We start from the raw sequence: 25,494 nt of genomic DNA, 5'->3' as shown, positions 1-25,494 counted from the left end.
TGCTCCGGTAGTTCCTTAAGCTCAAAGGCTGCGGCGCCACTCGGGCTTCTCCGCGGGGTCGGGGGCGTCTGGTTCGTGTTTTATACCCCCGCACGCTCCCGCCTCGCTCCTGCTCCGCCAGGGGCCCGAGCCCGGGCCCGTTCCCTTGGCATTGCAGGGGCTCCGCCGCCGCCTCCGGCCTCGCTGCCGCCGCTCCGGGCCGGGCCGAGGCCGCCGCGGCCGCGAGAGGCGCCGCGGGGCCCTGTGGGAAGGGCCCGGCCATTGGGCGCCGCCCGTGGAGCGCAGCGCGGATTGGCTTCCGCTGGCGCGCCCGGGGCTGGCGCGGCCGCTGATTGGCCTGGCGGCAGCGCGGTGTCACCGCCCCGCGCGATGCGGTCACGCAGCCGCCGCCGCGCCCTCGCCCGGCGGTTTGAATGTGAAGCGCAGCCGGAGCGCTCGGAGCCGCCGCCGCCGCGGGGAGCCGCCAGGTAAGGCCCGCCCCGCGCTGCCCCGCACGGCGATGGGGCAACGGGCGGCCCCGTGCACCGGCGGCCATGAGGCCGCCCGCGCGAAAACTCCGCCGGCGCTCGGCGCTGGGCCCGCGGCGCGGCCACAGGCGCAGCGCACCACGCTGGGCCCTTCCGCCCGCCTCTCGCGGTTCGCGATTGGGCTGAGGCCGCTGGGCCTGCACAGCCCGCGCCCCTCATTGGCTGCGGCCGCTGCCAGTCTGGGCTGTCGTCGTCGCCGGGGGGGAACCGAGTTTGTGTGAGGGTTCTGGGGCCGCTCGGGATCTCGCCCGGCCCCGGGGCCTCTCGGCAGGGGCCGCCGCACGAGGCAGCGCGAGCGGGGCAGGCGCGGTCCGGCGCCGGGACGGATGGAGCGGGCCCGGCCCGTCCGCGGGTGAACGGCCTGGCGGGAGCGTGGGAGGGCGGGGCTGGCCCCCGCTGGAGACTCGCGGGCCGCTCCGGCACGGCCTTACCCCGCGGTTCGCGGGGAGCGGGCGGCGTTGCGGGGCCGGTCTGGCTCCCGCCGCCCCTGGCCCCGCGCTTCGGGAAGCGGGAAATGCCCCTAGGGATGCTCAGAGCAGTGCCAGGATAGTTTTTCCCATCAGATCTGGGCCCTGAACATTCTTCGGCACGTGGGAGTTGTTCGGTCAGTGCTGGGTGAGGGGATGGAGTTGCGTGAAGCTCTTCCCGGTCCGAGTCTCAGGGGCACGGCCGCGTTCTGCCCGGGTTTGGGTTTCCTCTCTGTAAGCGGTCTGCATTAATTTGACTAAAGTAGGTGATGTATTACGTACGTTTGTGGGTTTTCTGAGGCCTTTTCTGCAGGCACATGTTACGACACAACACAAAGCATCGTACCACTCCAGCTAAAGTACCACCAATGTTTTTGTACTGGAAAACAAACATGAAGAACTAGAGGAAGAGAAGGAAATAAGCATATGTAGGTAACAGGTCAGAATATGTTGGTGGATGTGAATTGGTGAACAAGACTACAGACAAGTAAACCCCAAAAGCAGAGGGAAACATGGGAGGCAGGACTCTTTAGGTAGATTTTTACTTCTTGCAGAATATGTTAGGATCTGATTTGCTTATTAACATTCATTTAATTCAAGAAGATCCTGCTGCTTTTTAAATTGCATAGATGCCATAGCTGACATAAAAATTGTGTCACTAAAGCTCACTGCCTTTGCAAGCATGCTTGTATAAAACTATTTATTGCACTGATGATTAGCATGAAACAACTCCAAAGTGGGACAGGTAAATTTCAGTCAATCTTACTAAATAGAAAAAATGGAAAACCTTTGATTCCTCATAACCTTTGTACGGAGTGAACTGTGCTGGTGGTGGTATGAAGGAGGGCAGGATTGATGATGTCCAGAGGAACATCTCCATTAAAGCATATCTTACTGTTGTAGGGTTGCTGTAATTTAAATTATTCCAATGCAGGCTGTGAAGTAACTGTGGTACAGATAAGAATGCATGTGGAAGGATTACTAGAGAGGAGCAATATGGACTTACTGCACAAAGTTATTTGTAAAAAGTATTGCATTTAAATTAGCTCCCATCCTAGTCTGAATTAATCTTACAGAGAGGACAAAGTGTCTGGCTTTGCACAGTCTTTTGTCTGTTTTTTAAAAAAGTATTTTATTTTGAGGTTTTTCTTTGATAAGGAGTGTTTGACTTTTTAAAAAAAACCTTGACTCTTCAACACACTTTGAATTGTTTTATTTACAATTATGTAGGGCAGGACTGTTCAGCTTTCTCAGTCAGGAGCAGTTTCTGGGGCTGACAGCAGTTCTCAAAAGCAGAATCAAGTTCTTGTTGTCCTGAAAGGGGAAGAGATCCTCTTTTGGCCGTACCTGGTTCATGTCTGCTGGATGTGTGAGCCTTTTCTGGAATTTTGGGTCCATAAACCAGACACTAGCAGTTACCTGTTGCTTGAGAAGTGGAATGTTTCCTGTGCCTGGTACACTCTGGTTGGGACTGTGCTTGTGAGGTATTGTTGAAAAGAGCTGATGTTGCTTCTGTGGGATCTGGTTTTACATGTGTGGCTTTGGGATAGATTTTCTGATCTCTGCTTGTAACAAAACTACTTGTGGGTTTTAGGTTCTGCCAAAATGGAGCTCAGTGATGCCAATTTACAAACTTTAACTGAATATCTAAAGAAAACACTAGATCCAGATCCTGCTATAAGGCGTCCTGGTAAGTGATTCTCATGAGTGAGAACAAAAAAGTTCTGTTTCTTTTTGGCTCTTCTGTTTCTGTTTAGCAAACTTCAGTGGATATTTATGCAGTAACCTCTTTACAGAAGTTCTCAGTATCCTTTTAAAATGAAACCCTCAAAAGATTAATGAGGGATGGATATAAATACAAATAATTTTATCTGCTTTTTTTAAATTTTATTTTTCTGTATTCTTGATTTTTTTGCACTGTTACTTAAAACAGTGCTGCTGTTCACAACAAGCCAGGATTTACTTCTCTGAGGTTATGGCTTTTCCAAGGGTGAGGAGGCAGTATTTCCCCATCCTGCTGGAGATCTGAGAGCTGTTGTTGACAGCAGGAGTATTGAGGGGCTCGGGAGCAAAGAACCTGTGATACCTTTTGTCAGACATCTTCCTGTGAAGCTCTGGGGAAGTGTTTGTGCTGGGTATTTTAAACAGACACTTGAGAAATTGTAGGATTCCCGTTAGAGAAAGCAGATCAGCTTTTGCTAACCCCAGTATATTCTCTTACAGCGGAAAAGTTCCTTGAATCTGTGGAAGGAAGCCAGAACTATCCGTTGCTACTCTTAACGCTGCTGGAGAAATCACAGGAAAATGTCATCAAAGTTTGTGCATCTGTAACATTCAAGAATTATATTAAAAGGAACTGGAGAATTGTAGGTATCCTAGTGAGGAATTGTGCTAAGACTTAATCATCATTTAAGGTACAATAAGGTATTCTTCAGTAACCCTGAGGAATGTGTGTGTCCGTGGTCTGGGAAATGCAGTCGATCATTCAGAGAACAAACACAAGGTGTAACTTACTAATAAGGGACTGAAACCCAGGCCACTGGAGTCCCTTCTGTTAAAAACTACTAGAGCTGGGTGATAAAATGATGAACAAGTAGTTTTCTCTAACATTATATACATATTTTGCAGAAGCACAATATTGAAAGCTTATTCAGCTAACTAATGTTATTTAAACTGGAATGATTATGGAGTGTCTACAAACAAGCTGGCCCATTGGGCCTGTATCTGTGTTGAAAACATCTCTGTCCAGCCCTGCAGCTCAAGGTGATGGTACCATTCATCAGCAGGTGCTACTGGGGCAGAGAATTGTCTGGGGCAGTTTGTTTTGGTGGCCTTGCCAGTTTTACACATGGAAGTGTTTGTAGTGATTGAATACAAATGTTGCTGTTTAGTCCCATCTCATCCTTTGTCTTGAAGAGGTCAGGGATATTTTTAATTCAGAGCTTTCAGTATTCATGAAATTTATTTAAGGGTAGAAAGTATTGCTTTAGACAGCTGAACTCCTTGAATGATGAGAGGTTTTAATAGGTACTGTTTATGCTTTGCCTTACTGAAAGTACTGTTCATATCTGTCTGAAAAATAGCAGATGTTTCTTTATTGCAGAGAAACTTAAACATTTTATCATTACATCTTAGCTGGTACCTATTTTCAAATTTGCATGTGATTTCTGCCCTTCTCCTCCTACTTAAATTGAGGTTATAGCAGTCCTGGGTCTGGTTTTGTTCAAGAACATCAGCACATTCAGCCTGGCGTGACATATGTAGGACCTTGTTCATTTGATGCCGTGTTTTTTGTCATTTCTCCCAAATTGCATCTTCTGTAGTGTACTGTAAGTAGAAATAATGTTTTATGGAAAAAGTTATAAGTGGAAAAGAATTGCCAGTGTAATTCAGGATGGGATTTTGTTTTGAAGTAGGTAGAGATGCTGTGCAGAGAGTGCATCCCAAGGGCTGTTCTGATTGCTCTGTGGCTTCAGGCACTTTGTTTTGCCCAAAACTGAAGCTTTTGTTTCAGGAGCAGCTGTATGAACAGAAAATGCAGCTGTAAGGCTGGCTTGCCTAGATCACAGGGGTTTGTTTCACAGCCTTGAACTTGACTTGTACAAAGCATAGTGGAAGGAAAAGGGTTTTGCCTACTCAAGAACTTCAGTTTGTTGGAGCCTGGAGAGACAGATGCACAGGGCACTGCTGGAACCAGGGAAGAGTTCACTGGTTTTAATTTATTTTTGAAGTATGTACAGAATATGCATGTATGTGCTTCATTTCATGTCTTGTAAAAAAGTTTCATTTCTTTGAATAATCTCATTAACTCCATAGGAGGATTTGCTGTTGCTGAGCACTCCACCACCTCTGTCCTCATCTATCTAAATGCATAGCAGTGAGTCCTGCCTCCCTACTTGGAGCTTGCCTAGGACAGTTATTGCTGCTGTTCACATAATACAAACTTGTAAAGCTTATATTTTAAAGATGATCTTTTTTGTGGTTTTTGTTCTTGTTTATTTTTAAGGTATATATAACAATTCTGTACCTTCTGATTCAATGCAGTATGGTAGAAGAGGAAAAGCAAGTTCTCTGTGTCTTATTTTTATAACTGCTTTTTGCAGAATCATTTATGTTGGAAAGGATCTTTAATATCGAATCCAACCATCCCCCCAGCACTGCCAAGGCCACCACTAACCCACGTCCCCAAGTGCCACATCCACATGGCTTTTAAATCCCTCCAGAGATGGGGACTTCACCTCTGCTCTGGGCAGCCTGTATGATGCTTTTGGTGAAGAAATTTTCCCTAATATCCAATCTAATCCCTCCCTGCTGTAACTTGAGGCCGTTCCCTCTCCTCCTGTTCCTGGGAGCAGAGCCCGACCCTCCTCCTTTCCCCCCCAGCTGCCCCCTCCTGTCAGGGACTTGTGCAGAGCCACAAGGTCCCCCCTGAGCCTCCTTTGCTCCAGCCTGAGCCCCTTTCCCAGCTCCCTCAGCCGCTCCTGGGGCTCCAGCCCCTTCCCAGCTCTGTTCCCTTCCCTGAAAGCACTCCAGCCCCTCCAGGTCTCTCAGGTGTGAGGGCCCAGAGCTGCCCCCAGCACTGGAGGTGCCCCAGCAGTGCCAGCACAGGGGGTGGGCACTGCACTGGGGCTGTGCCCACACTGGGGCTAGCACAGCCCAAGTGCCACTGGCCTCTTTTTCCCCTGGGCACACCTGTGCTCATGTTTAGCTGCTGTTGTCCAGCCCTCCCAGGTCGTTTCCCAGCTTTCCAGCCCCTCTGTCCCAGCCTGGAGCATTCCATGGGGTTGTGGTGCCCCAAGAGCAGGTCCTGGCACTTGGTGGTGTTGACCCTCCCACACTTGGCCTCAGCCCAAGGATCCAGCCTGTCCAGATCCCTCCAAAGGCCTTCCTGCTTTCCAGCAGATCCGCACTCCCACCCAACTCAGTGTCATCTGTGAACCTACTGAGGGAGCCCTTGATCCTCTCATCCAGATCATTAGTAAAGATATTAATCAGTACTGGCCCCAGTACTGTGCCCTGGGGAACCCCACGAGTGGCTGGTGTTATAGATAAGCATACCTTGAAATTTTGAAATTGCCAACTTTTGATTTAAGTTAACAGGAAGATGGTAAAAGGGATGTGAGAAGGAGGGTGGTGGTACCATCAGGTTTAAGGTATTTTAAGATTGAATGACTGTCTGGAGGTGCTTTTCTCTTTTAATTGCTGGATGATTTCAGGGTCTCTGAACTTCAGTGCTGTCATCACAGATAATGTGACTATCACTGCTGTCACTGGTTGGGACAAGCCATCTCATTATTTTATTTCTTCAGTAGCAGTTTTACAATTTTCTGTTGCTTGGCGCTGCTGACTGACTGGACTTGGAACTGATTGATATTTTGAGCTGGTTAGACAACTCTTAGAGTCAATGTTAGCGTTTTGGTTGTGTAACCTACACCTTCATTTACAGTCTCTAGAAAGTATGGCTTGAGGCAGCTCACACAAAATCAATTTGTGGGGTTTTCAGAGGTGCTGTTTGGCGTAGTGGAAGAGGAGACTTGGTTAAATGTGGGGATTTTATTGCTGTGTGCACCCACCCTCACTGCTGCTCAATTGATGACCTGAAAAGTTACCCTTAGGGAAGGAGAAAAAAACTTCAAAGTTTTACAGAAGGACATTATTTCTTTCAGCTTTTTTCAGATACTGCTGTTCCAAATTTATTGAAGGCAGTGTCTCGAACAGGTCTGCTTCTTAGGTTCTTCAGCAATGTAATAGTTACATAACTCAGTATAAGCAGTTGGTTTCTGAAGTGCTGATCATCTCTCATTGCCCAGAGAATACTGCCCGTAACTTAATTATTGTTTTCATTTTAGGTTGAGGATGAGCCAAATAAAATATGTGAGTCGGACAGAATAGCCATTAAAGCCAACATAGTGCCCTTGATGCTTAGCAGCCCAGAACAAATTCAAAAGCAGGTAATATGTTATTCCTGGTGGGATCCCTGAAACTTTGGGAATATTCTAAGCATGTCTAGAGGCTGTGGTTATTGGTAGAGCTCAGTTCCCTTACCAGTGAGCTCATCCTGATCCAAATAACTTCGAGGATATTGTTACAGGTATTTCTACCTACTTTAACATTTTTTAAGACAATTACTGTATAATCTTACCGCTAAGTTCTAGCATTAGGCAGTTAAACAGGAATTCTAGAAAGTGAGACTGTGTGAACTTAAGGTGAGATTTTTGTATTTGTGTGGAAAGTAGTAGATAATTAACACAGTAATTTTTGAATCTGACAAGAATAACCAGGATTTTCTCGGATGTTTGCAGCACCTGGCACGACTGTTGTGTGCAGTTCTGTCACATCACAGTTCCGTTTCCTTTGCAGTTGAGTGATGCCATCAGTATCATTGGGCGGGAAGACTTCCCTCAGAAGTGGCCAGACTTGCTGACAGAAATGGTGAATCGCTTTCAGAGCGGAGATTTCCACGTAATCAATGGGGTTCTTCGCACCGCTCACTCTTTATTTAAAAGGTACTGGAAATAAGGGAGTTTGTGTATGGATTGTAAAATTTCTGTTCAGCTGGCATGTTGGACTTAATTTTGGAGATTTACAAAGCCTATAGTTGTGACTTCTACATATGCCTTTTAAGTAGTTGTCCAATTGTATACCTTGCATGGTTTTGAATTATGTTGTTTAGTTCTTGTTTACTTGACAGTATTTGTTTCAAGGTTCAGCACAAAACAAAAATCTGTTTCTAATTTGGTAATAAATGTGAAGACTGTATTCTGTTTTTCATGTGTTTCTCTGTTTCTTGTCAGGTACCGCCATGAATTTAAGTCAAATGAGTTGTGGACAGAGATCAAACTTGTTCTTGATGCCTTTGCTTTACCCTTGACAAATCTCTTTAAGGTATTTCTTGTTGAGTCATTTCTAAAAGAAGTTTAATGTTCTGAATTGCTTGTTGTGGATGCCTGTAAAATTAAAACTCAATAATTGTTCGAAACTGTTAAAGGGGTTTAAATTCAAGTCATGAAGTGAGACCTAACAAGATTGATAAGAGGATGAAAAATAACTGTGTTTTCTGGTTTTAAAAAACCATTTCATGACACTTTTCAGTATTTTTTGTTGGTATGGGTTTTGTACTTGATGATCTTGCATCTTTTTCTAGGCAACTATTGAACTTTGCAGCACACATGCAAATGATGCCAGTGCCCTGAAGGTTCTGTTTTCTTCTCTCATTCTAATTGCGAAGCTGTTCTACAGTTTAAATTTTCAGGTGAATCTCCTTGTTCTTGGGATAGTTTTGCTTTGTTCTGATGAAGCTGTTACTCTAGAATTCATTTGAGGCAGCGTTTAAGGCCATGTTTTATGGCAAAAAGAAAAATCAACAGTGCATGTGTTGGAGTAAAAGCACAGTACGGATGGGTTATTTAAGACATTAGCTTGGCCCTGTGTAAACACAATTTCAAGGGAGTCTGAGGTGGTGTTGCTTCAAGGAGATGTTGTATGATGCCTCTGAGTAGGAGCTGGGAAAGGCAGGAGTCCAATGCCTGAGTTTCTATTCACTGTACCCCTTTATGAATTGTCTGTACTGACAGGAACTGGGTCATGTAGGTGAAAGTCCATTACATGTAGCAGCTCTGTGGCACTGTAGGAGCAAGTAGTTCTGGGAGCAGTGCGGGTAGTCTGGGTTTGGAATCAGATCTACATTTTGGACATTAATAAATGTGCTGTATGGGAAATGGTAAAAAGCTCCCTTGCTGAGGTGACATTTATTTAGTGTCTCATCATGAGCTGTGAAGTGTGATTGTGCCTGGATTCCTTGGGCTGTTCTTCCATGGGGGCAAAAGAACAAGCTGGAGCTAAAAGAGACTTGTGCTCTCATTCTGAGAGTGAGAGCTGATAAGGCTCATTCATTATGAAAGTGTGAGCTGTGTAGCATCTAAGCAACTAGTTTATTTGGAACTCGTTGTACTCCAGGGTTCTTCCAGGACAATTTTTGTTTGGGAGGAGGAAGGGGCACTGTTTTAATTTGGAGATTGTTTTCCACAGGTTATTGTCCCTCAGTAGATTAGAAGTTGAATGCTTTATTTCCTGTGTAGGTATGTTATCTAAGCAGTGCAATCAGAAATTAAAATGTTGATTCATACTTTTCCTTCACAGGATCTTCCTGAGTTTTTTGAAGATAACATGGAAACATGGATGACAAATTTTCATAGCCTTTTAACTTTAGATAATAAACTCTTGCAGACTGATGTAAGTACTGCATAAACCACCTGGTTTGCATCTGTAGGGGGCAGAGTGGACTGACAAGTTAGGTCGAATTCTGAACATTGCAGTGGTTTTTTTGTGGGGCAAACAAGGGGGTAGAATGACTGTAAGAAAATGGAGTTTAAGAGATGTTGCTCTGCTGTCTAAGGAATTTGAGGTTCAGTTCTTAAAGCTGTTTGACAGTTACAGGTATACCCAGCTGTGCACAGAAATCAAATTACTAATACTCATCCCTGAGTTGATTCTTTCAAGAAGAGCTGCTGAAGTAACCTGACCATTAGCATCACAGGGCTCAGGTTTTTCTGTACATTTCAGCTGCTTCATGCACTATGTTCGAGAAAACAGGGTATCTTAAAGAACTTGAAACAATTGACCATGGAGGGCAGGACATCTCTATGTACTTTAGCATTTGTTGTCTTGATCTAGTTAAAGAGTCAGTAATTTCACTGGTGAAAGCTGATAGCAGGTCAGCAAAGCTCCAGTTATTTTTGTGCATATTTTCTCATTTTAAGGGCTGATGTCTTCCAGATATAGCACAATAGTTTGCCACTTGATGGAGCCAAAACAACTCTGTAAATTTCTTGACAACACATAGGGAGGCATATTAAGTGTATCTTGTGCTCTAGTTACTTTGCTGCTAAAAGAAGCTTTTCTGCTCTTTTGTCTTGTGTCTGTGGGCTGCTGCCAGCATAAGCACTCCTGCAGCTGAACTGGGACAGGCAGTAAAGCTGAAAGGTGGGGATGGAGGGGAGAGGGGCAGACAGAACTGGGGTGGTGTTTGATTGAGTTGGTTTTTTTTAATTCCAGCTCAATTTCCCAGTTCACATTGTGGTTCCACAAACATCTGTGCTGATGTGGGGAAGGGGAGGGAACTTCTACAGCTACTCAGTTTAAAGAATCATGATATAGTGGCTTCTAAGCATGTTTTTCAATGCCTCGTGTTACCTTTTTCATATTACATATGTAAATTAATTCTGGGTGAACCATTGTGTCTGTTTTCAAGTGCATAGTACCTTGTTTTGAAATGCAGGTATGATTTCTAACTTGAAGAGCAGTTTGGGTACAGATCAGCAAAATACAGCAGATCTAGGGACATGAGGGGGATTTCTTTCACCTGTTTAGAACATGATAAAATGGTGATGTAAATATTTCACTTAAATACGTTGATACTTTTAATGTTTAAGTAGTGTTGAAGTTTGGATCTTAAGTTCTTAGTTTTGTTTTATGTGAGGATGAAGAGGAAGCTGGATTGCTGGAGCTCTTGAAGTCACAAATTTGTGATAATGCTGCTTTATATGCTCAAAAATATGATGAAGAATTCCAGCCCTACCTGCCACGTTTTGTAACAGCAATCTGGAATCTGTTAGTCACAACAGGCCAGGAAGTGAAGTATGACTTGGTGAGTTGCTAAAATCTGATCTTGTCAAGTTTAATAATAAATTATAAATTGATCAGTCATGCTAAAGCTTTGTGTTCTGTTTGTGGTGCTGTAGCTGGTCAGTAACGCAATCCAGTTTCTGGCCTCAGTTTGCGAGAGACCACATTACAAGCATCTGTTTGAAGACCAGAATACATTGACAAGCATCTGTGAAAAAGTTATTGTTCCCAATATGGAATTTAGAGGTAACTTTTTGAGACTTTAATTTTAAAAACCACAACAAAAATCTAACTAATTATCATGATGTGTTGCTTTGCAGGACTAAGAATTGAGTGTGACTCTCTTGTGTACCTTAGTGCTAGATTCAAACCCAAGTTTCTGCAGCAGATTGCTGTCCTGTGGGCTTTGTAGAATTGTATGAATATACCTAATTTTTTGTGTTGAAATCCCACTGGAGGAAGTCTAGGTTATATGCCACCAATAAATTTCCATACTTAAAGTGAGTATCTGAATAATTCAGGGAGCCTGAATAGGCAGGAATGTCAGCCTACCAAATTGTAGGGTTTAGTTCTCCAACTTTTGATGGGCTCATATTGATCCTGTATTTAAAATGCAGTGAAAATATATTGCAGTGACAAGGAGCTTGTCTCTCTTAAGTCTATGACTCTGAAAGCCTCTTCAAATACACCTGGCACTGAATATGTGTTAGAGGTTTTTCTTTGAATTAATGTATCAGCCCGTGGGTATGAAAGACTAATTTGTGGGACAAAAGCTAAACAGACTAGTCCGGCTGGATATTTCTGATTAATTACTATTAAAGTTACAGAAAAGTCCTTGGAAAATATAGCAAATTGATAATGATACACCCTTTCACCATAAAAACCAGAGACTTCAATACTTAAACTTCTATGTATTTTATATTTTCAGCGGCTGATGAAGAAGCATTTGAAGATAATTCTGAAGAATATATAAGAAGGGATTTGGAAGGATCTGGTAATCCACAGATTTATACTAAGAATACTTGGTCTTTACATATAGCTCTAAAGTGCTGAAGCAATTTACTGAAGCTTTTATAACTTCATTTTGAAATTGAGAAGATTTCCACGCACCACCCCCAGCTGGATTTTATCCAGTCTATGATCAAGTCTACTGTCACGATAGGCTCGTCACAGAGTCTTTCTGGTTTGAACAATGTTTATAGGTCTTTCTCCTTAATTGGATTGGTATGTCTTCTGCACTGCCCACATTCAGCAAATTTCAGCAAATACAGCCTGTAAGTCAGTGCTGAGTGGTAGCCAGCTGTGTATTTAGTTCCTATGTGTGGAGTTCTAAATAACAGGGAGAGACTGTGATGTTTAAACTGAAATTCTGCCTGGGGTTGCATACAAACTCTGCTCAGGCCAGCTGTACAGCAGCCAGCCTGGGATGTGGCATGTGTTCAGAGCAGTGACTGCCCTGGGACATGGCTGTGCCGGCCCAGCTGCTTGGGGTGCTGAGGGAGGCTGTGCTCTGCAGCCAGGCCAGAGCCCGAGTGAGCCAAACCTAGGTCTGCGTGACAGTTCTGGGCCCCAGCGGTTCACTGACAGACACTTTTGAAGTAATGGCATTTCATAATAGATTTAAGCAATTACTGAATACTTGCAGTGGAGGACAAAATTGGAGGAAAAATTTTTGAACTTTTTTCAAGAAAACATTTTATCATTCTTATCCGAGATTGGCTGCATTTTAGGTATTTCTGAAGTTTTTTGCAAAAATGTCCTTTCAGGAGTGGTGGGCCAGCAGCTGGCTTGTGCTCCACCCTGCTGCATTCTTATGGGGGAGAGAGTGGGAGGGGTGAAAGTGAGAAGACTCATGGATAAAGACAGTTTAATTGAAAGAAAGAGTAAGGAAAGAGGAAAGAAGTTAATGACTCACTACTGCCCACAGGCAGACTTTTGCCCGGCCTGTCCCTGGGCAATGGTTGCCTCCCCCCAAACCCCCTCCCCTCAGTTTTTATTGCTGAGCATGTCATACGGCATGGAATATCCCGTTGATCAGTTTGGATCAGCTGCCCAGTTTGCCCCATCCCAGCTCCTTGCCTGCCCCAAACTACTTGCTGGGAAGGCAAAGCAGGAGGAAGGGGGAGCCCTGACACTGACAGTGCTCTTCAGCAGCAGCCAAACCCGGGGTGTTACCAGCAGCTTTAGTCACTGGTACAAAACGGCGCCATATGGGCCGCTGGGGAGAAAATGAACTCCCTCCCAGCCAGACCCAGTATGTTTGGGTGCATAATGTCAACCCAGTACCAGCCCCCCTGCATGTCTGCTGCCACTGCTCAGGGGCAGGTGTCCCTTGTCCTTGGTGTACAAGTAGTCCGGTTGTGACAGTAAATAAAAGGCTTACGTGTGTTCTTACACATCAGTGTAAGATTGCAGTAATTAGCATGGGGTTTGGCTGTAACTTGAGGAACTGTTACTGTTTTGATTATTATGTTTATTAATATGAAAAGCTGTATGCTTTCTCATATCCAAAGAATCTTTGGTTCTCGTGCAGATATTGACACCAGGCGCAGAGCAGCTTGTGATCTAGTCAGAGGCTTGTGCAAATTTTTTGAAGGACCTGTGACAGGGATTTTTTCTGGATATGTTAATTCTATGCTGCAAGAATATGCAAAGAATCCATCTGTTAACTGGAAGCACAAAGATGCAGCTATTTACCTTGTAACGTCTTTGGCATCGAAAGCTCAAACACAGAAGGTACTTCTACATTCTGTTCATTGTAATCCGTCTGCATTCAGGTATTACAGCGCGGGCGAGGCCTGCCGTGCGTTTTAAGCTGCTTCAGAATGGGAGTAACTGTGTGTGCAGTAGTTCATGTTGATGAGCTTAAAAGCTGTCCTTTATATGATCCTATCACAGTTGGTGGTATCTGACCTTCAGGTAGATGGGGCACAGTGTGGCCATTTGGCCAGCCTGACTGGCACGTGGGATCCAGCCAGACAAAGAAACAAAACCTGCTCCAGTCTGGAACCTCTAAGCTCTAAGTGGTCCTGAGGCACTCTGGAAGCCATGGAAGGCAAATAGAGCTTTAGAGAAGATGATCAGACGTGTTAAAGAGACTAAAAGGAATTTAAATGACTCTTGGAGTTCTTGTCGTGATATTTCCCAGTGTTTCCTGCTACTCGAGTGTTTGATTTGTAAATTACATGTGAATGCTAATGATGGCTGGAAATGGATCTCATTACTTGTTGGGGAGAAAGCAGTTAATACGCTGGAGACACTGAAAAACCACAGCTGGGCTAATCTGTATTTGGAAACAGGAGCATTGTATCAAATGTCCTATGGAAGAAGTTTAGATATACTTTAGATATTTTAAATGCTGTTACGGTTCAAATCTCAGTTTCTTCACAAGACTGATTTGAGGCAAACATAGTAAAACACGTGCAGCATTTAATGCAATTTTGCTGAAGGTTCTCAGTCTTGTCCTGAAGCCTGGTGTATACTGCTGCCCAGCAGTTGTTAGTGATGTGTAATGGGAACCAGTCTGGTAGCATTTGTGAAACTGCAAAGTTTGTGTCTTTTTCTGTGCTATTTAATGGCAAATATGGACTAACTTAGAACACTTCATTGAAAAATCTCCATCTAAAAATCCTGGTTTAAAAAGAGGCTGCATTTTTTTAAGAGAAAACTAAGAGTATTTAAAATGAGTGAGAAAACTAGCAGTTTATATGTCGACATATAAAAGTAAGAGTTGTTTTTTGCTTCTTCCAGCATGGAATAACACAGGCCAATGAACTCGTTAATCTGACAGAATTCTTTGTGAATCACATTCAACCTGACTTAAAGTCTGCTACTGGTAAGTTAATGTTAATTTTGATACGGTATTTTTGTTATATATCATAACCTTGTCAGTGACCATTGTTTCTGAAGTCTGAAGCACTCCTTTATCAGCATAATCTCTGAGACAGGGACTGTTAACACCTGGCACACAGTAATTCATTTTTGTTTGGCCAGCAGTGAAGGAGCTATTACAGCAAGGTGGATTGCCACCTTGCCACCTGCTCTCTGCAAGATCAGGGCATGTACACACATGGTTGCTATCAGCTACATGCTTAAACTTGTTGAATCCAAGTAATTTGATTTCTGTATTTGAGATGTTATGATAAACTTCTATGCTCTACAAAACCCAATGAAGTTAAAATACTGAGGCCACGTGACCTGCATCAGCCCTTACTGATGAGGTTGTGGATGTCTAGATTTAAGCCACATAGTTATTTTATACTTCAACAATTATCTTACTATATTTGAAGCATAGTGGGTTGTCTCGAAATGTGTAATTGGAGGCTGCTAAAATTGAAGCCAGAAGATGAGATTTCATCTGAGCTGGACCATACTCTTAATGGTACTGGGGTGTGATTCGTACATAAAACTGGTACTCTAACAGTGCCCATACCAAAGTGCAGGAACTAAGAAATATAGAAAAACATTGCCAGTATTATTTCTTATGGGGGAAGATCATTACTTAGTGTCAAGTGACACCTGTATATATAGTACATGTTCAGTAATCACATTTGTATGAGAAGTATCAATGAAGTTTGCATATTTTTCTATTTCAGTGAATGAATTCCCTGTGCTAAAAGCAGATGGTATCAAATATATCATGATTTTTAGAAACCAAGTAAGTTTTTCTTTTACTCTTATGGTAAAAACATATTGTAGGTTGTTACTTTATACTTGCCAAGCCTAATTTATCGCACTTGGCCATATGCTAACTCAACAGGTGTTTGATAGTCATATGTAACACTTCATGCTGAATTTTTAGTTCAGAAAGTAAATGATATTGTTATAAATATCCAATTAACATGTAGTCTATATGCTGTCCATATGCTGTGGGAACACTGAATATGTTAGCTGCTTAATTCTGTGGCACACTCAGACATTTTCAAGTCAGTGTTAGTCCAAATATGCTTGATTGCTCGTATCATTGCAGTAGTTGTTACAGAGTACAGCAGTTTTGTCCTTTACCTTTTCTGATTTGTGAGATGGGGTAAGAAAATATGTTGAATATTACTCTAAATTTCAGATTACCTTTATTCATTTCTTATGACATATACATGATATTGGTTTTTTAAACCTTGATATTTTTAATTACCTGCTAAGACAAAGTAAAATGGAAAGGGAATATACATTAGGATTATCTGCACTTACTGCTAATCAAATGTACCATTGGTGTTGAGGGGGAAGTATATGAGCGATGACAGAAATAGGTACTTCCTGATTGTTCAAGGTGTTATGTAGCAACAGGAGGAACCTCCCAAGGTTTCTCCCTCTGCCAAGCTCTGTGTGTTGCTCATGAGCTTGGTTGTGCTCCAGTGTTGGAACCATCTGTATTTTTTAACATACATATGAGTTGTTGCTCTGTTTTTGTAGGTACCAAAAGAGCAACTGCTGGTGTCTATTCCCCTCTTAATCAATCATCTCCAAGCAGAAAGTATCGTGGTCCATACCTATGCAGCTCATGCTCTTGAAAGACTCTTTACCATGAGAGGGACAAATAATGCCACCCTGTAAGTTTTCAAGCAGAAATAAATTCATTGCTACATAGATTTTGTGCATTAAGGATAAGAAATACCTGTAGGGGATCCTTCATGTCATGTATTATGGTATTGTATAAGGCTTGAAGTTTGTGACTCTCTTTCATCATTAAAGAGCTGTGTTTCACTTAACAGCATTACAGCTGCAGAAATGGCACCATTTGTAGAAGTGCTGTTAACAAACCTTTTCAAAGCTCTGACGCTTCCTGGCTCATCTGAAAATGAATACATTATGAAAGGTAAATGCCTAATGAGTCCTGCAATATAAGAATAACTTGGTTAACTTGAGGCTTACAGTTACAGGTTCCTGACATTTTTATTTGCAAAACCTATTTTATGCAAATGTGCTGAAGAGCCTGCCATTACTCATCCGACTGTATCGAGTCATCTGTGCTGAACTTACAGTGGCAAAGAGAAATACTAAACATAATGATACTGTGGGAAATTTTTTCTCAACTGGTGGTCTTGTAGTCAGGACAGCTACCTGGACAGTGTCAGGGGAAGATCTGAGCAATCTGGTCATGGAGAGGAGATGTGGTCATGGCTAATGAGAGGATAGATCTGGTCATGGCTAAGAGGATGCTGAGATCTGAGACTTGCCTAGGACAAGTAGTGGTCTTTGTAAACTTACTTAATATTCCGTGTTCCATCTGTAGAATGGGAATAATGAGACTTTGTTTTATGCTTTGTCATGATTATAGATTGAATGTTCTTGCAGCAGATGCTCTTTTTACTGTACCTAATTCCTTGGGATCCTATTTTAACAGTAAAAGGTAAAAGATTTAGGCATACATTGGGTGGCAGAAGTTTATTTTGTCTTCAGAAGGTAACATTTTCCATTTATTTGCAGCCATCATGAGGAGTTTTTCTCTGCTACAGGAGTCCATAATTCCATACATCCCTTCTGTCATCACACAGCTCACACAGAAACTGCTGGCTGTCAGTAAGGTAAAGAAACAGAGCAAAAGAGTCACCTTTTACCTTTTGGAGCGGTCTTGCGGAGGACTTAGGTATACCTTGTTGGTGGTGTTCTGTTAGAATACTCTAAATAGTTAGTATTTTCTGACTCAACTAAGTGGAAACAGCATTCCAGTAAGGTACTGCCTTCCTTTCAGAACATACTTTCAGATCATTCTCCCTCCTTTCATCTGAGATTTAGAAGCAGCATATGAACTCTTTCTGTAACGCTAGTTTGTTGTAGTATAAATGCTTGCTTGTGCAGAGGCTACCAATACAATAATCTGGTTTTATCACAACTTCTGTATTCTTTGCCCATGAAACGTCTGAAGCTGATAATAAATATTGGCACTGAAGTGTGGGATTGAATGACCCTTCTGCTTTTGGTGGTTAAAGTACTCTTAGTTTTTTGTTTAGACTGGCCAAATTCTTAACCATTGATATCAGGGAATGCCTTAGAATACCTTCATCAACTATCCAAAAAACTGCTTCTCTGTACAGTTAAAACTCAGCTGCAGCATATAAGAAGTGTTCAATAGACAATTGACTGGACACTTAGAGGATTGAAAAATAATCTTTTTCTGGTTTTTGTTCTGTGATATTTTTACTGTTTTCTAGTTTACATAGAGCTTTTGAAAAACACTTGTAGTCACAGAAATATTTGTGAAAAACCCCTCTCCTTTATACCTTAGAGGTCTTTATGTTTGCTTTTATCTGTGGAATTGATTTCATAAGCATATGAAGAAATAAGTTACAAGTATCCTTAGTCCCAAATGCTATTTTGGTCTTCAGTCGAAAAATAAATTACTTGTCTGCAAGTTTGGGTTGATTTGTCTCTTTGTAACTTGTTTTTAGAATCCCAGCAAACCTCACTTTAACCATTACATGTTTGAGTCAATCTGCTTGTCGATAAGGATAACGTGCAAGGCAAACCCAGAGGCAGTGGGGAGCTTTGAGGAGGCTTTGTTCCTGGTGTTCACAGAGATCCTGCAGAATGATGTGCAAGGTAATGACAGTCAGTGAGTGCCTGTGCTCTCTCCACTGGGGTTGGCTGCTAGGATTTACCTTATGGCAGGATTTTTTGTACCAGAGGAAATTCAAGGGGAGAAACAGATTTTCACAGTCTGAAAGTGTTCAGATTGTTCCATAGGGTATGTAAACAGCATTCACTTATTTTTAAATTGCATTTCTAAAATATCTAGCAATCACTATTCCAAAGCCTCTTATTATTATTCTTAATTCTATTGTCTTGTTTCTAGTAGTTAGTTTTTTGTGTTCTGAAACATTAATGGGTAGAGGAAATAGAAAGTTTATATATGCAATGCTTGCTAATTTTTGGAATAATTACATTTTGGAAGAGGTTTCTTCATAGTTTTATTTATTGAAATCTTGGTGATAATATCATTAAATTGTGGGTTCAATCCACAGATACGTGGTTTCTGGGAACTGACAGTGACCATGTTGTCTGACTTTGTAAATGTCATTGTTTCTCTTCCAGAGTTCATTCCTTATGTGTTTCAAGTGATGTCCCTACTGCTAGAAATGCATAAAAATGAAATCCCATCATCCTATATGGCATTGTTTCCTCATCTGCTACAGCCAGTTCTCTGGGAAAGGACAGGAAACATTCCCCCTCTGGTCCGACTCCTGCAGGCTTACTTAGAGCGGGGCGCCAGTACCATCGCCAGCGCTGCTGCCGACAAAATCGTGAGTTGCTGGGGCTGAGTCACAGTGTTTGCCTCGAGACACGGTGATCTGAGGTTACAAATCATGAGGAACTTCAGCAAATAGCTGGATTTGTGCAGAATTTGGTGCTTACGTAGAAAGACTTATATTCTGAATGTAGCTTTTTGGGTGCTTTTCCACTACGTGGATAAATGAATCCTAGGCTATCATGCTTTTGTCAACTGAGATGAAAAATTCCTGCTCTTAGTTCTTGCAAGCAGGTAAGTTTCCACAGTTTTCCTGTCTTGTTTGCCTCATGTTTAACATGTGGATAATGAGACCTCTCAGGTTCTGTTCAAAACGGTCTTGAGAAGAGTGAGTGAGAAGAAGCCAAAGTGTGTCTTCTTTGATCTGAACTGCAAAAACTGAATCCTGGCTTAGGTTATGAAGGCTTTTGCCTTGCTGTATGCCTTAGATGGTAATGGGAAATTTTCTGGTAGGTCACATACGAAGAATTGTTGTCTAGGGTTTTATATTTGCTTTTCTTGCAGCCTGGATTGTTAGGTGTGTTCCAGAAGTTGATTGCCTCTAAAGCTAATGATCATCAAGGGTTCTATCTTCTGAACAGTATCATCGAGCATATGCCTCCGTGAGTATGAGCTGAATTTAAAGCTAACTTCTGTAGACTTTAATTATGAAGTGTGTAAACATACCAAATGTTAATTTTTAACAGCTGAAAGATCACATTTTTCAGTCAAATGGATTTTAACTATTCTATACATATATTTCTGTGAAGTGGCATCAGTAAAATCCTAGTGTGAATTTAATAACTATTCTTCTAAATTTCCAGTGAATCAGTTGACCAGTACAGGAAACAGATCTTCATTCTGCTATTCCAAAGACTTCAAAATTCCAAAACAACAAAATTTATCAAAAGTAAGTTCCTTGCTCTGTGAAAAGCTCTGGTGACAGCAGTAGTTCAGAGTGTGCAGCTGCACAGAACGAATGTCCTGTCACGCCCTGTGGATACGTGGATGGAGGGATAGTGGTGACTCCAAGAACTTGCTCCAAATTATTTCTCATCAAGAGGGGTGTATGGGGCAGTCACCATAGCAGGTGACACTTACGTCATGAAAATTGAGGGAATGTAATTAAAATAATGGACAAGATTTGCATATTTCTCTTCCTTTCCTAGTGTGTGTGATGTCATTATCTGAAAATGTCTCCATTTAATCTCCAGCCAATTACAGCAAACTTTCCCTCTCATGCAGCACAGCAATGCTGGCCACACGTCCTGGAGTTACCTGTAGTTGTGTGTTAGTACTGTGAAATACTCCATACTTTTGTGTCATTTTTGCCTTAGTATGACTAAATTTATTGATAAGGTTTTATGTTAAACTGGCGAAGCTGTGACAGATTATTGAAATACATATTCTGGTTATTCCTGCTGTCACAAGAAGATTGTCATACTGATTAAATTACTTGAATGATACTATCACTACACAAATTACGCAGTGTGTATTACTTAATCCTATAAAATCTGGTCAATGCCACCTGATAGGAACAAGAATGATAGAGTTGCTTATAATGGTGTTCCACAAACAAAGTTGAAGTGGTGCTTTTAATACACCACAAAGGGCTCATAGCTCACCTCAACGTCTGTGTTGTATGAAGTTTTCTGCTAAAAGTATTGAAGAGTTTTTTTGGTTCTTGATCTGAAAAAAATTGCAAATGGCTTTTCTAATGCCTTTTTATAACTGCTATCACGGAAAAAAGGAATTACTTTTGTCTTGTACCACCTTGTTTTTGTGTTGTGCTGCGTGAAAAGATCAGTTTTTAGGAAAAATTCAAGGCAGCAAGTTCATGTACTTCACTTAAACTGAAAATGTATAAAGACTCTCATTTCTATCCCCTTGGAAAACTTGTTAGAATGTGTTTTGCTGCTGACTCTAAAGCTATTTTGTTTCCACATAGGGTTTTACTTTGACTTTTTTCTTGTTACAGGTTTCCTTGTCTTCATTAATTTGTATTGTGTAAGATACGGGGCATTAGCTCTGCAAGAAATATTTGACAGCATACAGCCAAAGTTAGTATGTTTTGTTTGTTTGGGTTATATTTAATACTGCTGTGTTATTTTTATCTTTTGAAGTAAGAAAGAGTTGTCTCTTTAGCTTAACTGTCAGACTACATTTATCACTAATTTGACTGGCCAAATGTTTCTCCTAATGTGGTTTATTTATTTGTCTAGCAAGTCATCTTTTTCTGAATTTCTGACTACAGTTCCTCACTGATAGTTCAAGTTACTAATCTAAGAAGATTATAAAAGGGGAAGATTGATGTTTTCAGTTGTTATCCTTTGTGAAAAGTTTGTATGTGCAAATGTCTGCTGCAGCAGGGAAGCATCTTAACAAATTACCTGGTTGTCTCTATTTCCCCGTGATTCTGGTTTTCATTTGTCACCATAAGGCTGATAAGGCTTTCTAATACTTTTTCTCTCAACGTCACAATAGGATGTTTGGAATGGTGTTGGAGAAAATTATAATTCCTGAAATCCAGAAAGTGTCTGGACAAGTTGAGAAGAAAATCTGTGCTGTTGGCATTACAAAAATATTGACAGAATGTCCTCCCATGATGGACACTGAGTACACCAAGCTGTGGTAAGTACCACACTTATTCAGGTTGTGCTAGTGAGGCTGTTTGAGTTACTGAAAATGTGAGCTCTCACCAAAATACATCCTTGAAGGAAACTCCATTGTGATCTCTTCAGGTCCACGAGGCTTTTTAGGCATTTCATACTGCTTCTGTTTTGCAACAAACGAAACTGTATTTTCAAACCAGATGACTGAATTGGTTTGAGATGTTTTTGATGGAGATGGCAAGGATTTGGCTAGCTGGAACTCCATCTAGGGAAATACACTACTTTCCTCCAGCTTGTATTGTTTCTGAAAAGCTAGGCCCAGTTTTGACTTATAACTGTTCTGGTCAAGAGACCTGAGCATATTCATAACGTGACAAAGAAACTGTAATATCTTGGCTTGAGAGTGGAATTTTGGGGAAAGCTACCTGGGAATTTTGATTGTCAACCAGTCCACCAGTCTAGGATGCTAGGTAATTTGAGTTGGATGACAATAACTGGATCCCAGGCTAGATCCCCGAACTAGAACTTTTTTTTTAATGTACTCAGAGAAAAGTTGTGATCCAGAAAATCATTGCTCTTTTTAGGTATGTTTCATGACAATTTGACCTGATAAAAAGTAAATACATTGCTCATGCTGTTGATAGGAATACCCACATTATGCCTGTAAAATATACAGACCCACAGTTCTCCTGGTCCAGCTTACCTTGGGCATTTACAATTTCAGTAGCCAAGCAAGTGACCTGCAAAGGCTAAATTATAAAGGGTTCCAAATAATTTGAGCATCCTTGTAAAATACACCCTGTCCTAACATATTTTAAGCATTCCAATTTTGCCCTCCCCTCTTTGCTCCCAGGATTCCTTTGCTGCAGGCCCTCATTGGCCTCTTTGAGTTGCCTGAGGATGACACGATCCCTGACGAAGAACACTTCATTGACATAGAAGATACTCCAGGCTATCAGACTGCATTCTCCCAACTAGCCTTTGCTGGGAAGAAAGAACACGATCCTGTAGGTCAAATGGTGAACAATCCTAGAATCCATCTGGCACAGTCTCTCCACAAACTGTCTACAGCGTGCCCAGGCAGGGTAGGTGACTTGTACACTTACATGCTGATGCTGCATTCTGCAGAGCAGAAATGCCTTTGTGTGAATGGGTCTCTTTGCTAATGTTTTATAATCAGCAAAATGAAGTAGGTCATAACTAGAATGCAAGATCTTGCTGTGTTTTATTCCTTGTTGGAATATAGCTTTTGTAAGGTTTTTCCTCAGGAGCCTTAGAAAGGCCTTATTTTCACAGCACTTAATTTTGTAATAAGCTTAAATATGCCATTTTAAAAAAGAAAATTTACACACTTGATGGTCTATGACTAATACATGTCTTGAGTTCAATTGATTGCATGTACGTGGGGAATTCAGGCAGCTTATATAAAATTAGACAAGGTGAGTGTACAGTTAATTTTTTTAGCGCATAGCATCTTTGTTTTGTCCGAGATTTTGATAAGTAAAGATTGCCTGAGAGGTCAGCTACTTTCCCCGTGGATAACTGGTGCTCTGTGTCTGACTTTGTGTGATTGATTGCAGGAGACAGAAGTGGGTTCATGTTTCACTCACTGACACCTCTGCTCCGCCCTGTGCTTTCAGGTTCTGTCTATGCTGAGCACCAGCCTGAACGCAGAAGCGTTGCAGTATCTCCAGGGATACCTCCAAGCTGCAAGTGTGAGTCTGCTCTGAACTGCAGATACTCCACAAGCAAGATCAGAAGCTGGTTTGTTATGCAGAAGGCTGACACTTGACTTTTTTATAGCAGAGCTCAGACAAAATGAAAAAGCTGCTTGAAATTGTATTGCAGATTCCATCTTGTAAAAGATAAGTGTGGCTTTAAGCTGAAACTGAAGAATTTGATGGTTTGTGTACTCATAGATAAAGGTGGCTAACTTCCATTCCCAGTTTAATTTCAAAGGGAATAGTCATAGCGGTTTGTTATGGGATTTATTTGAAATCTGCATCTGCAGTGTTTGGATAATACTTGGAAATGTGTGGAGAGCACTGGCTGTAGAAACTCACTTCAGTCACTAAAATTCCTTTTCATTTTAATGTTGTCCTTTGTATTTCTTTTGTCTTTCCTTAAACTTTATCTAAATTGTGAATAAATAAGAAGTACTTGTTTAAAATGCCTGTCACCGTGCACTTACTGTTTTAGGAGAATGTAGTTTTAAAAAAAGATGTTTTACACTTAGGATAGAATATAAAATAGTGGGACTGTGAGGGATTTTCTTTAATAGTATAAGTACATTGTAAGATCATACAGAGCAGATCTAGAACTTTGGGAGAAGACCAGAGCTATTGTCACTCTTGATACTCACCAACAGGCACATCTCTTCTGGAACAGGTCGTGTCAGTACCATGCAGTGAGGGCAAGTGGTCCTCCCTGGGAGCGGGGATCAGGCTTCAGGTGGGGTTTTCCTGTTGTATTAAAAATGAAGCAATGATCTTGGAGTTGGGTTTAACTTGGATGTTCTCCCTGTCTCCTCAAAAATGTACTGATTAGGTTTGGTGGCCCTGAGTTCAAAGTGAACTTGAACAGAGTTCAGTTGAACTCTGGTTGTGGCTGTTGGAGTGAGCAGGTAAATGCCTGAGCTTTGCATGCTCTCAGGGGGCCTGGGCACCAAGCTCCCAGACTGTGGGCTTTCAGAGCACTGGTTCTGCAGGGATAGGAATAAATCGAGTTACAAGGCCTGGAAAACTCCTGAATAAAAGTGAGGTCCCAGACTTATGTGATATTAAGCAGTGTCATACATGACAGAGTTGTTTTAGTTATTTGTCCACAGACACTGTGCAGGTGACTCAAATTAGGACTGGTGTTTTGTATTTGCATTAGTTAATGCCTGTTGGAGCTGGGCCTTGTGTCAAGAAAGCTGCTGAATTAACTGAGGGATGAACAGGGCAGAATCAACTGTCTTTCAGGCTTCCTGGTACCTGTGGCTGCTGTGTGAGAGTGCATTTTGGCCATAGCTCTTCATATATAAAGAAATTAGTTGCCTGTTAGACAATGGATTTAAGTAACTAAGTGCCTGAAAAAAGTATTAAAGGAGTCAGCACCAACAGGTTTTCCTGTGCCTGGTCTGTCATGGAGTGTCAGGTCCCCTTTGTTCATAGGGAAGAGGTGGAAGCAGTTCTTGGAGTGAAGCCCTGCAGTGCTGATCCTGAGGAGCATCTGCCTTAGTGCTGCTGGGAGCCTGTGCTGTGTTCCGGGTGTCTGGAGTGCCTGGCAGCAGGAGTGCCACAGCCAGGCTGGAGCACAGGGACACCTGTGGCATCTGCAAGGAGCTGAAGCAGCCTGGAATATCAGTGTTAGTGGAGCAGTGGTCATTCAAAACCTGCGGGACAAAGGGATGCTCAGAGCTCTGCTCTGCAGCTTTGTCCTTTTCCATGGATAATACGGAGGACAGTTCTAGAGAACTTGCAGACTTTTTCCTGTCAGCCTCAAGGAACCAAACTGGACTTGGTACTGGTGGCCATGTCCCTGGAATGTGATGTGCTCCTTTGCATGTCCTTGAGCTGCTGTCCTGCACACCGCTGGGAGGGGCTCTGCGGCACTCAGGTGCATTCGGGGCTCACCTTAGATCACCTCATTTGTGCACTTGTAAGCAAGCAAGACTTCTTAGAAACTACAAGGTTGCTGAGATGTGTAAGGGAACAGATTTTTCTTGTCTTACCGGTACCAGCATGGATGGAACTGGACAGGATTCACAGCAAAAAGCCAGAACCTTTTTGAGAGGCAGCCAAATTAAAATCAGCTCTGAATGGAAAATTACCAGTGAATCTTGATGTTCACTGTCTTGCACTCCTTGCAACATGGGACTTGGTTGTCTGACAGACATTCCATGTAAGTGCCTAAGTGACTTCAGATCAACAAATACCATACTTGTACTTCAGTCAGAACTGGGTAACTCAGACTGTGTAGACATGGCTGTGGCACAATCGGTGACGTGTTCCTCAGTCCCAACACATTCTGCAGGATTCGTGAGGTGAGGAGAGTTTGTG

General features: G+C 42.2%; 1 protein-coding gene across 2 annotated transcripts; it reads left to right on the top strand.

Moving 5' to 3' along the window:
• Positions 1–386: 386 nt before the first annotated feature.
• Positions 387–23,625, top strand: CSE1L (chromosome segregation 1 like). 2 transcript variants are annotated; one of them, XM_039563442.1, is made up of 25 exons: positions 387–467; positions 2,589–2,684; positions 3,218–3,360; positions 6,844–6,945; positions 7,355–7,500; positions 7,789–7,879; positions 8,139–8,246; positions 9,134–9,226; positions 10,473–10,640; positions 10,735–10,864; positions 11,547–11,612; positions 13,152–13,354; positions 14,369–14,453; positions 15,214–15,275; positions 16,028–16,164; positions 16,327–16,430; positions 17,042–17,139; positions 18,004–18,154; positions 18,647–18,855; positions 19,365–19,462; positions 19,664–19,749; positions 20,818–20,899; positions 21,324–21,470; positions 22,305–22,536; positions 23,092–23,625. In XM_039563442.1, the coding sequence occupies exons 2-25, from the start codon at positions 2,600–2,602 to the stop codon at positions 23,179–23,181; spliced, it is 2,916 nt and encodes a 971-aa protein (XP_039419376.1). In that variant the 5' UTR covers positions 387–467; positions 2,589–2,599; the 3' UTR covers positions 23,182–23,625. The 2 variants fall into 2 exon arrangements, with proteins under 2 accessions (XP_039419376.1, XP_010395066.1); XM_010396764.4 differs by lacking the exon at positions 387–467 and adding an exon at positions 946–1,131 and having other exon boundaries at positions 23,092–23,544.
• The last annotated feature ends 1,869 nt before the right edge of the window (positions 23,626–25,494 follow it).

The sequence above is a fragment of the Corvus cornix genome, chromosome 20 (genome assembly GCF_000738735.6).
Source record: "Corvus cornix cornix isolate S_Up_H32 chromosome 20, ASM73873v5, whole genome shotgun sequence".
Classification (NCBI taxonomy): Eukaryota; Metazoa; Chordata; class Aves; order Passeriformes; family Corvidae; genus Corvus; species Corvus cornix.
This window is presented reverse-complemented; position numbering and strand designations above follow the sequence as displayed.

What these genes read in the sequence shown, in the direction of transcription:
- CSE1L (XM_039563442.1), top strand. Translation starts at nt 2,600, where the DNA reads ATGGAGCTCAGTGATGCCAATTTACAAACTTTAACTGAATATCTAAAG. An exon ending in CAGAACAAATTCAAAAGCAG is followed by an intron (nt 6,946 to 7,354) that starts GTAATATGTTAT and finishes TTTCCTTTGCAG; the next exon opens with TTGAGTGATGCCATCAGTAT. An exon ending in ATCATCGAGCATATGCCTCC is followed by an intron (nt 19,463 to 19,663) that starts GTGAGTATGAGC and finishes CTAAATTTCCAG; the next exon opens with TGAATCAGTTGACCAGTACA.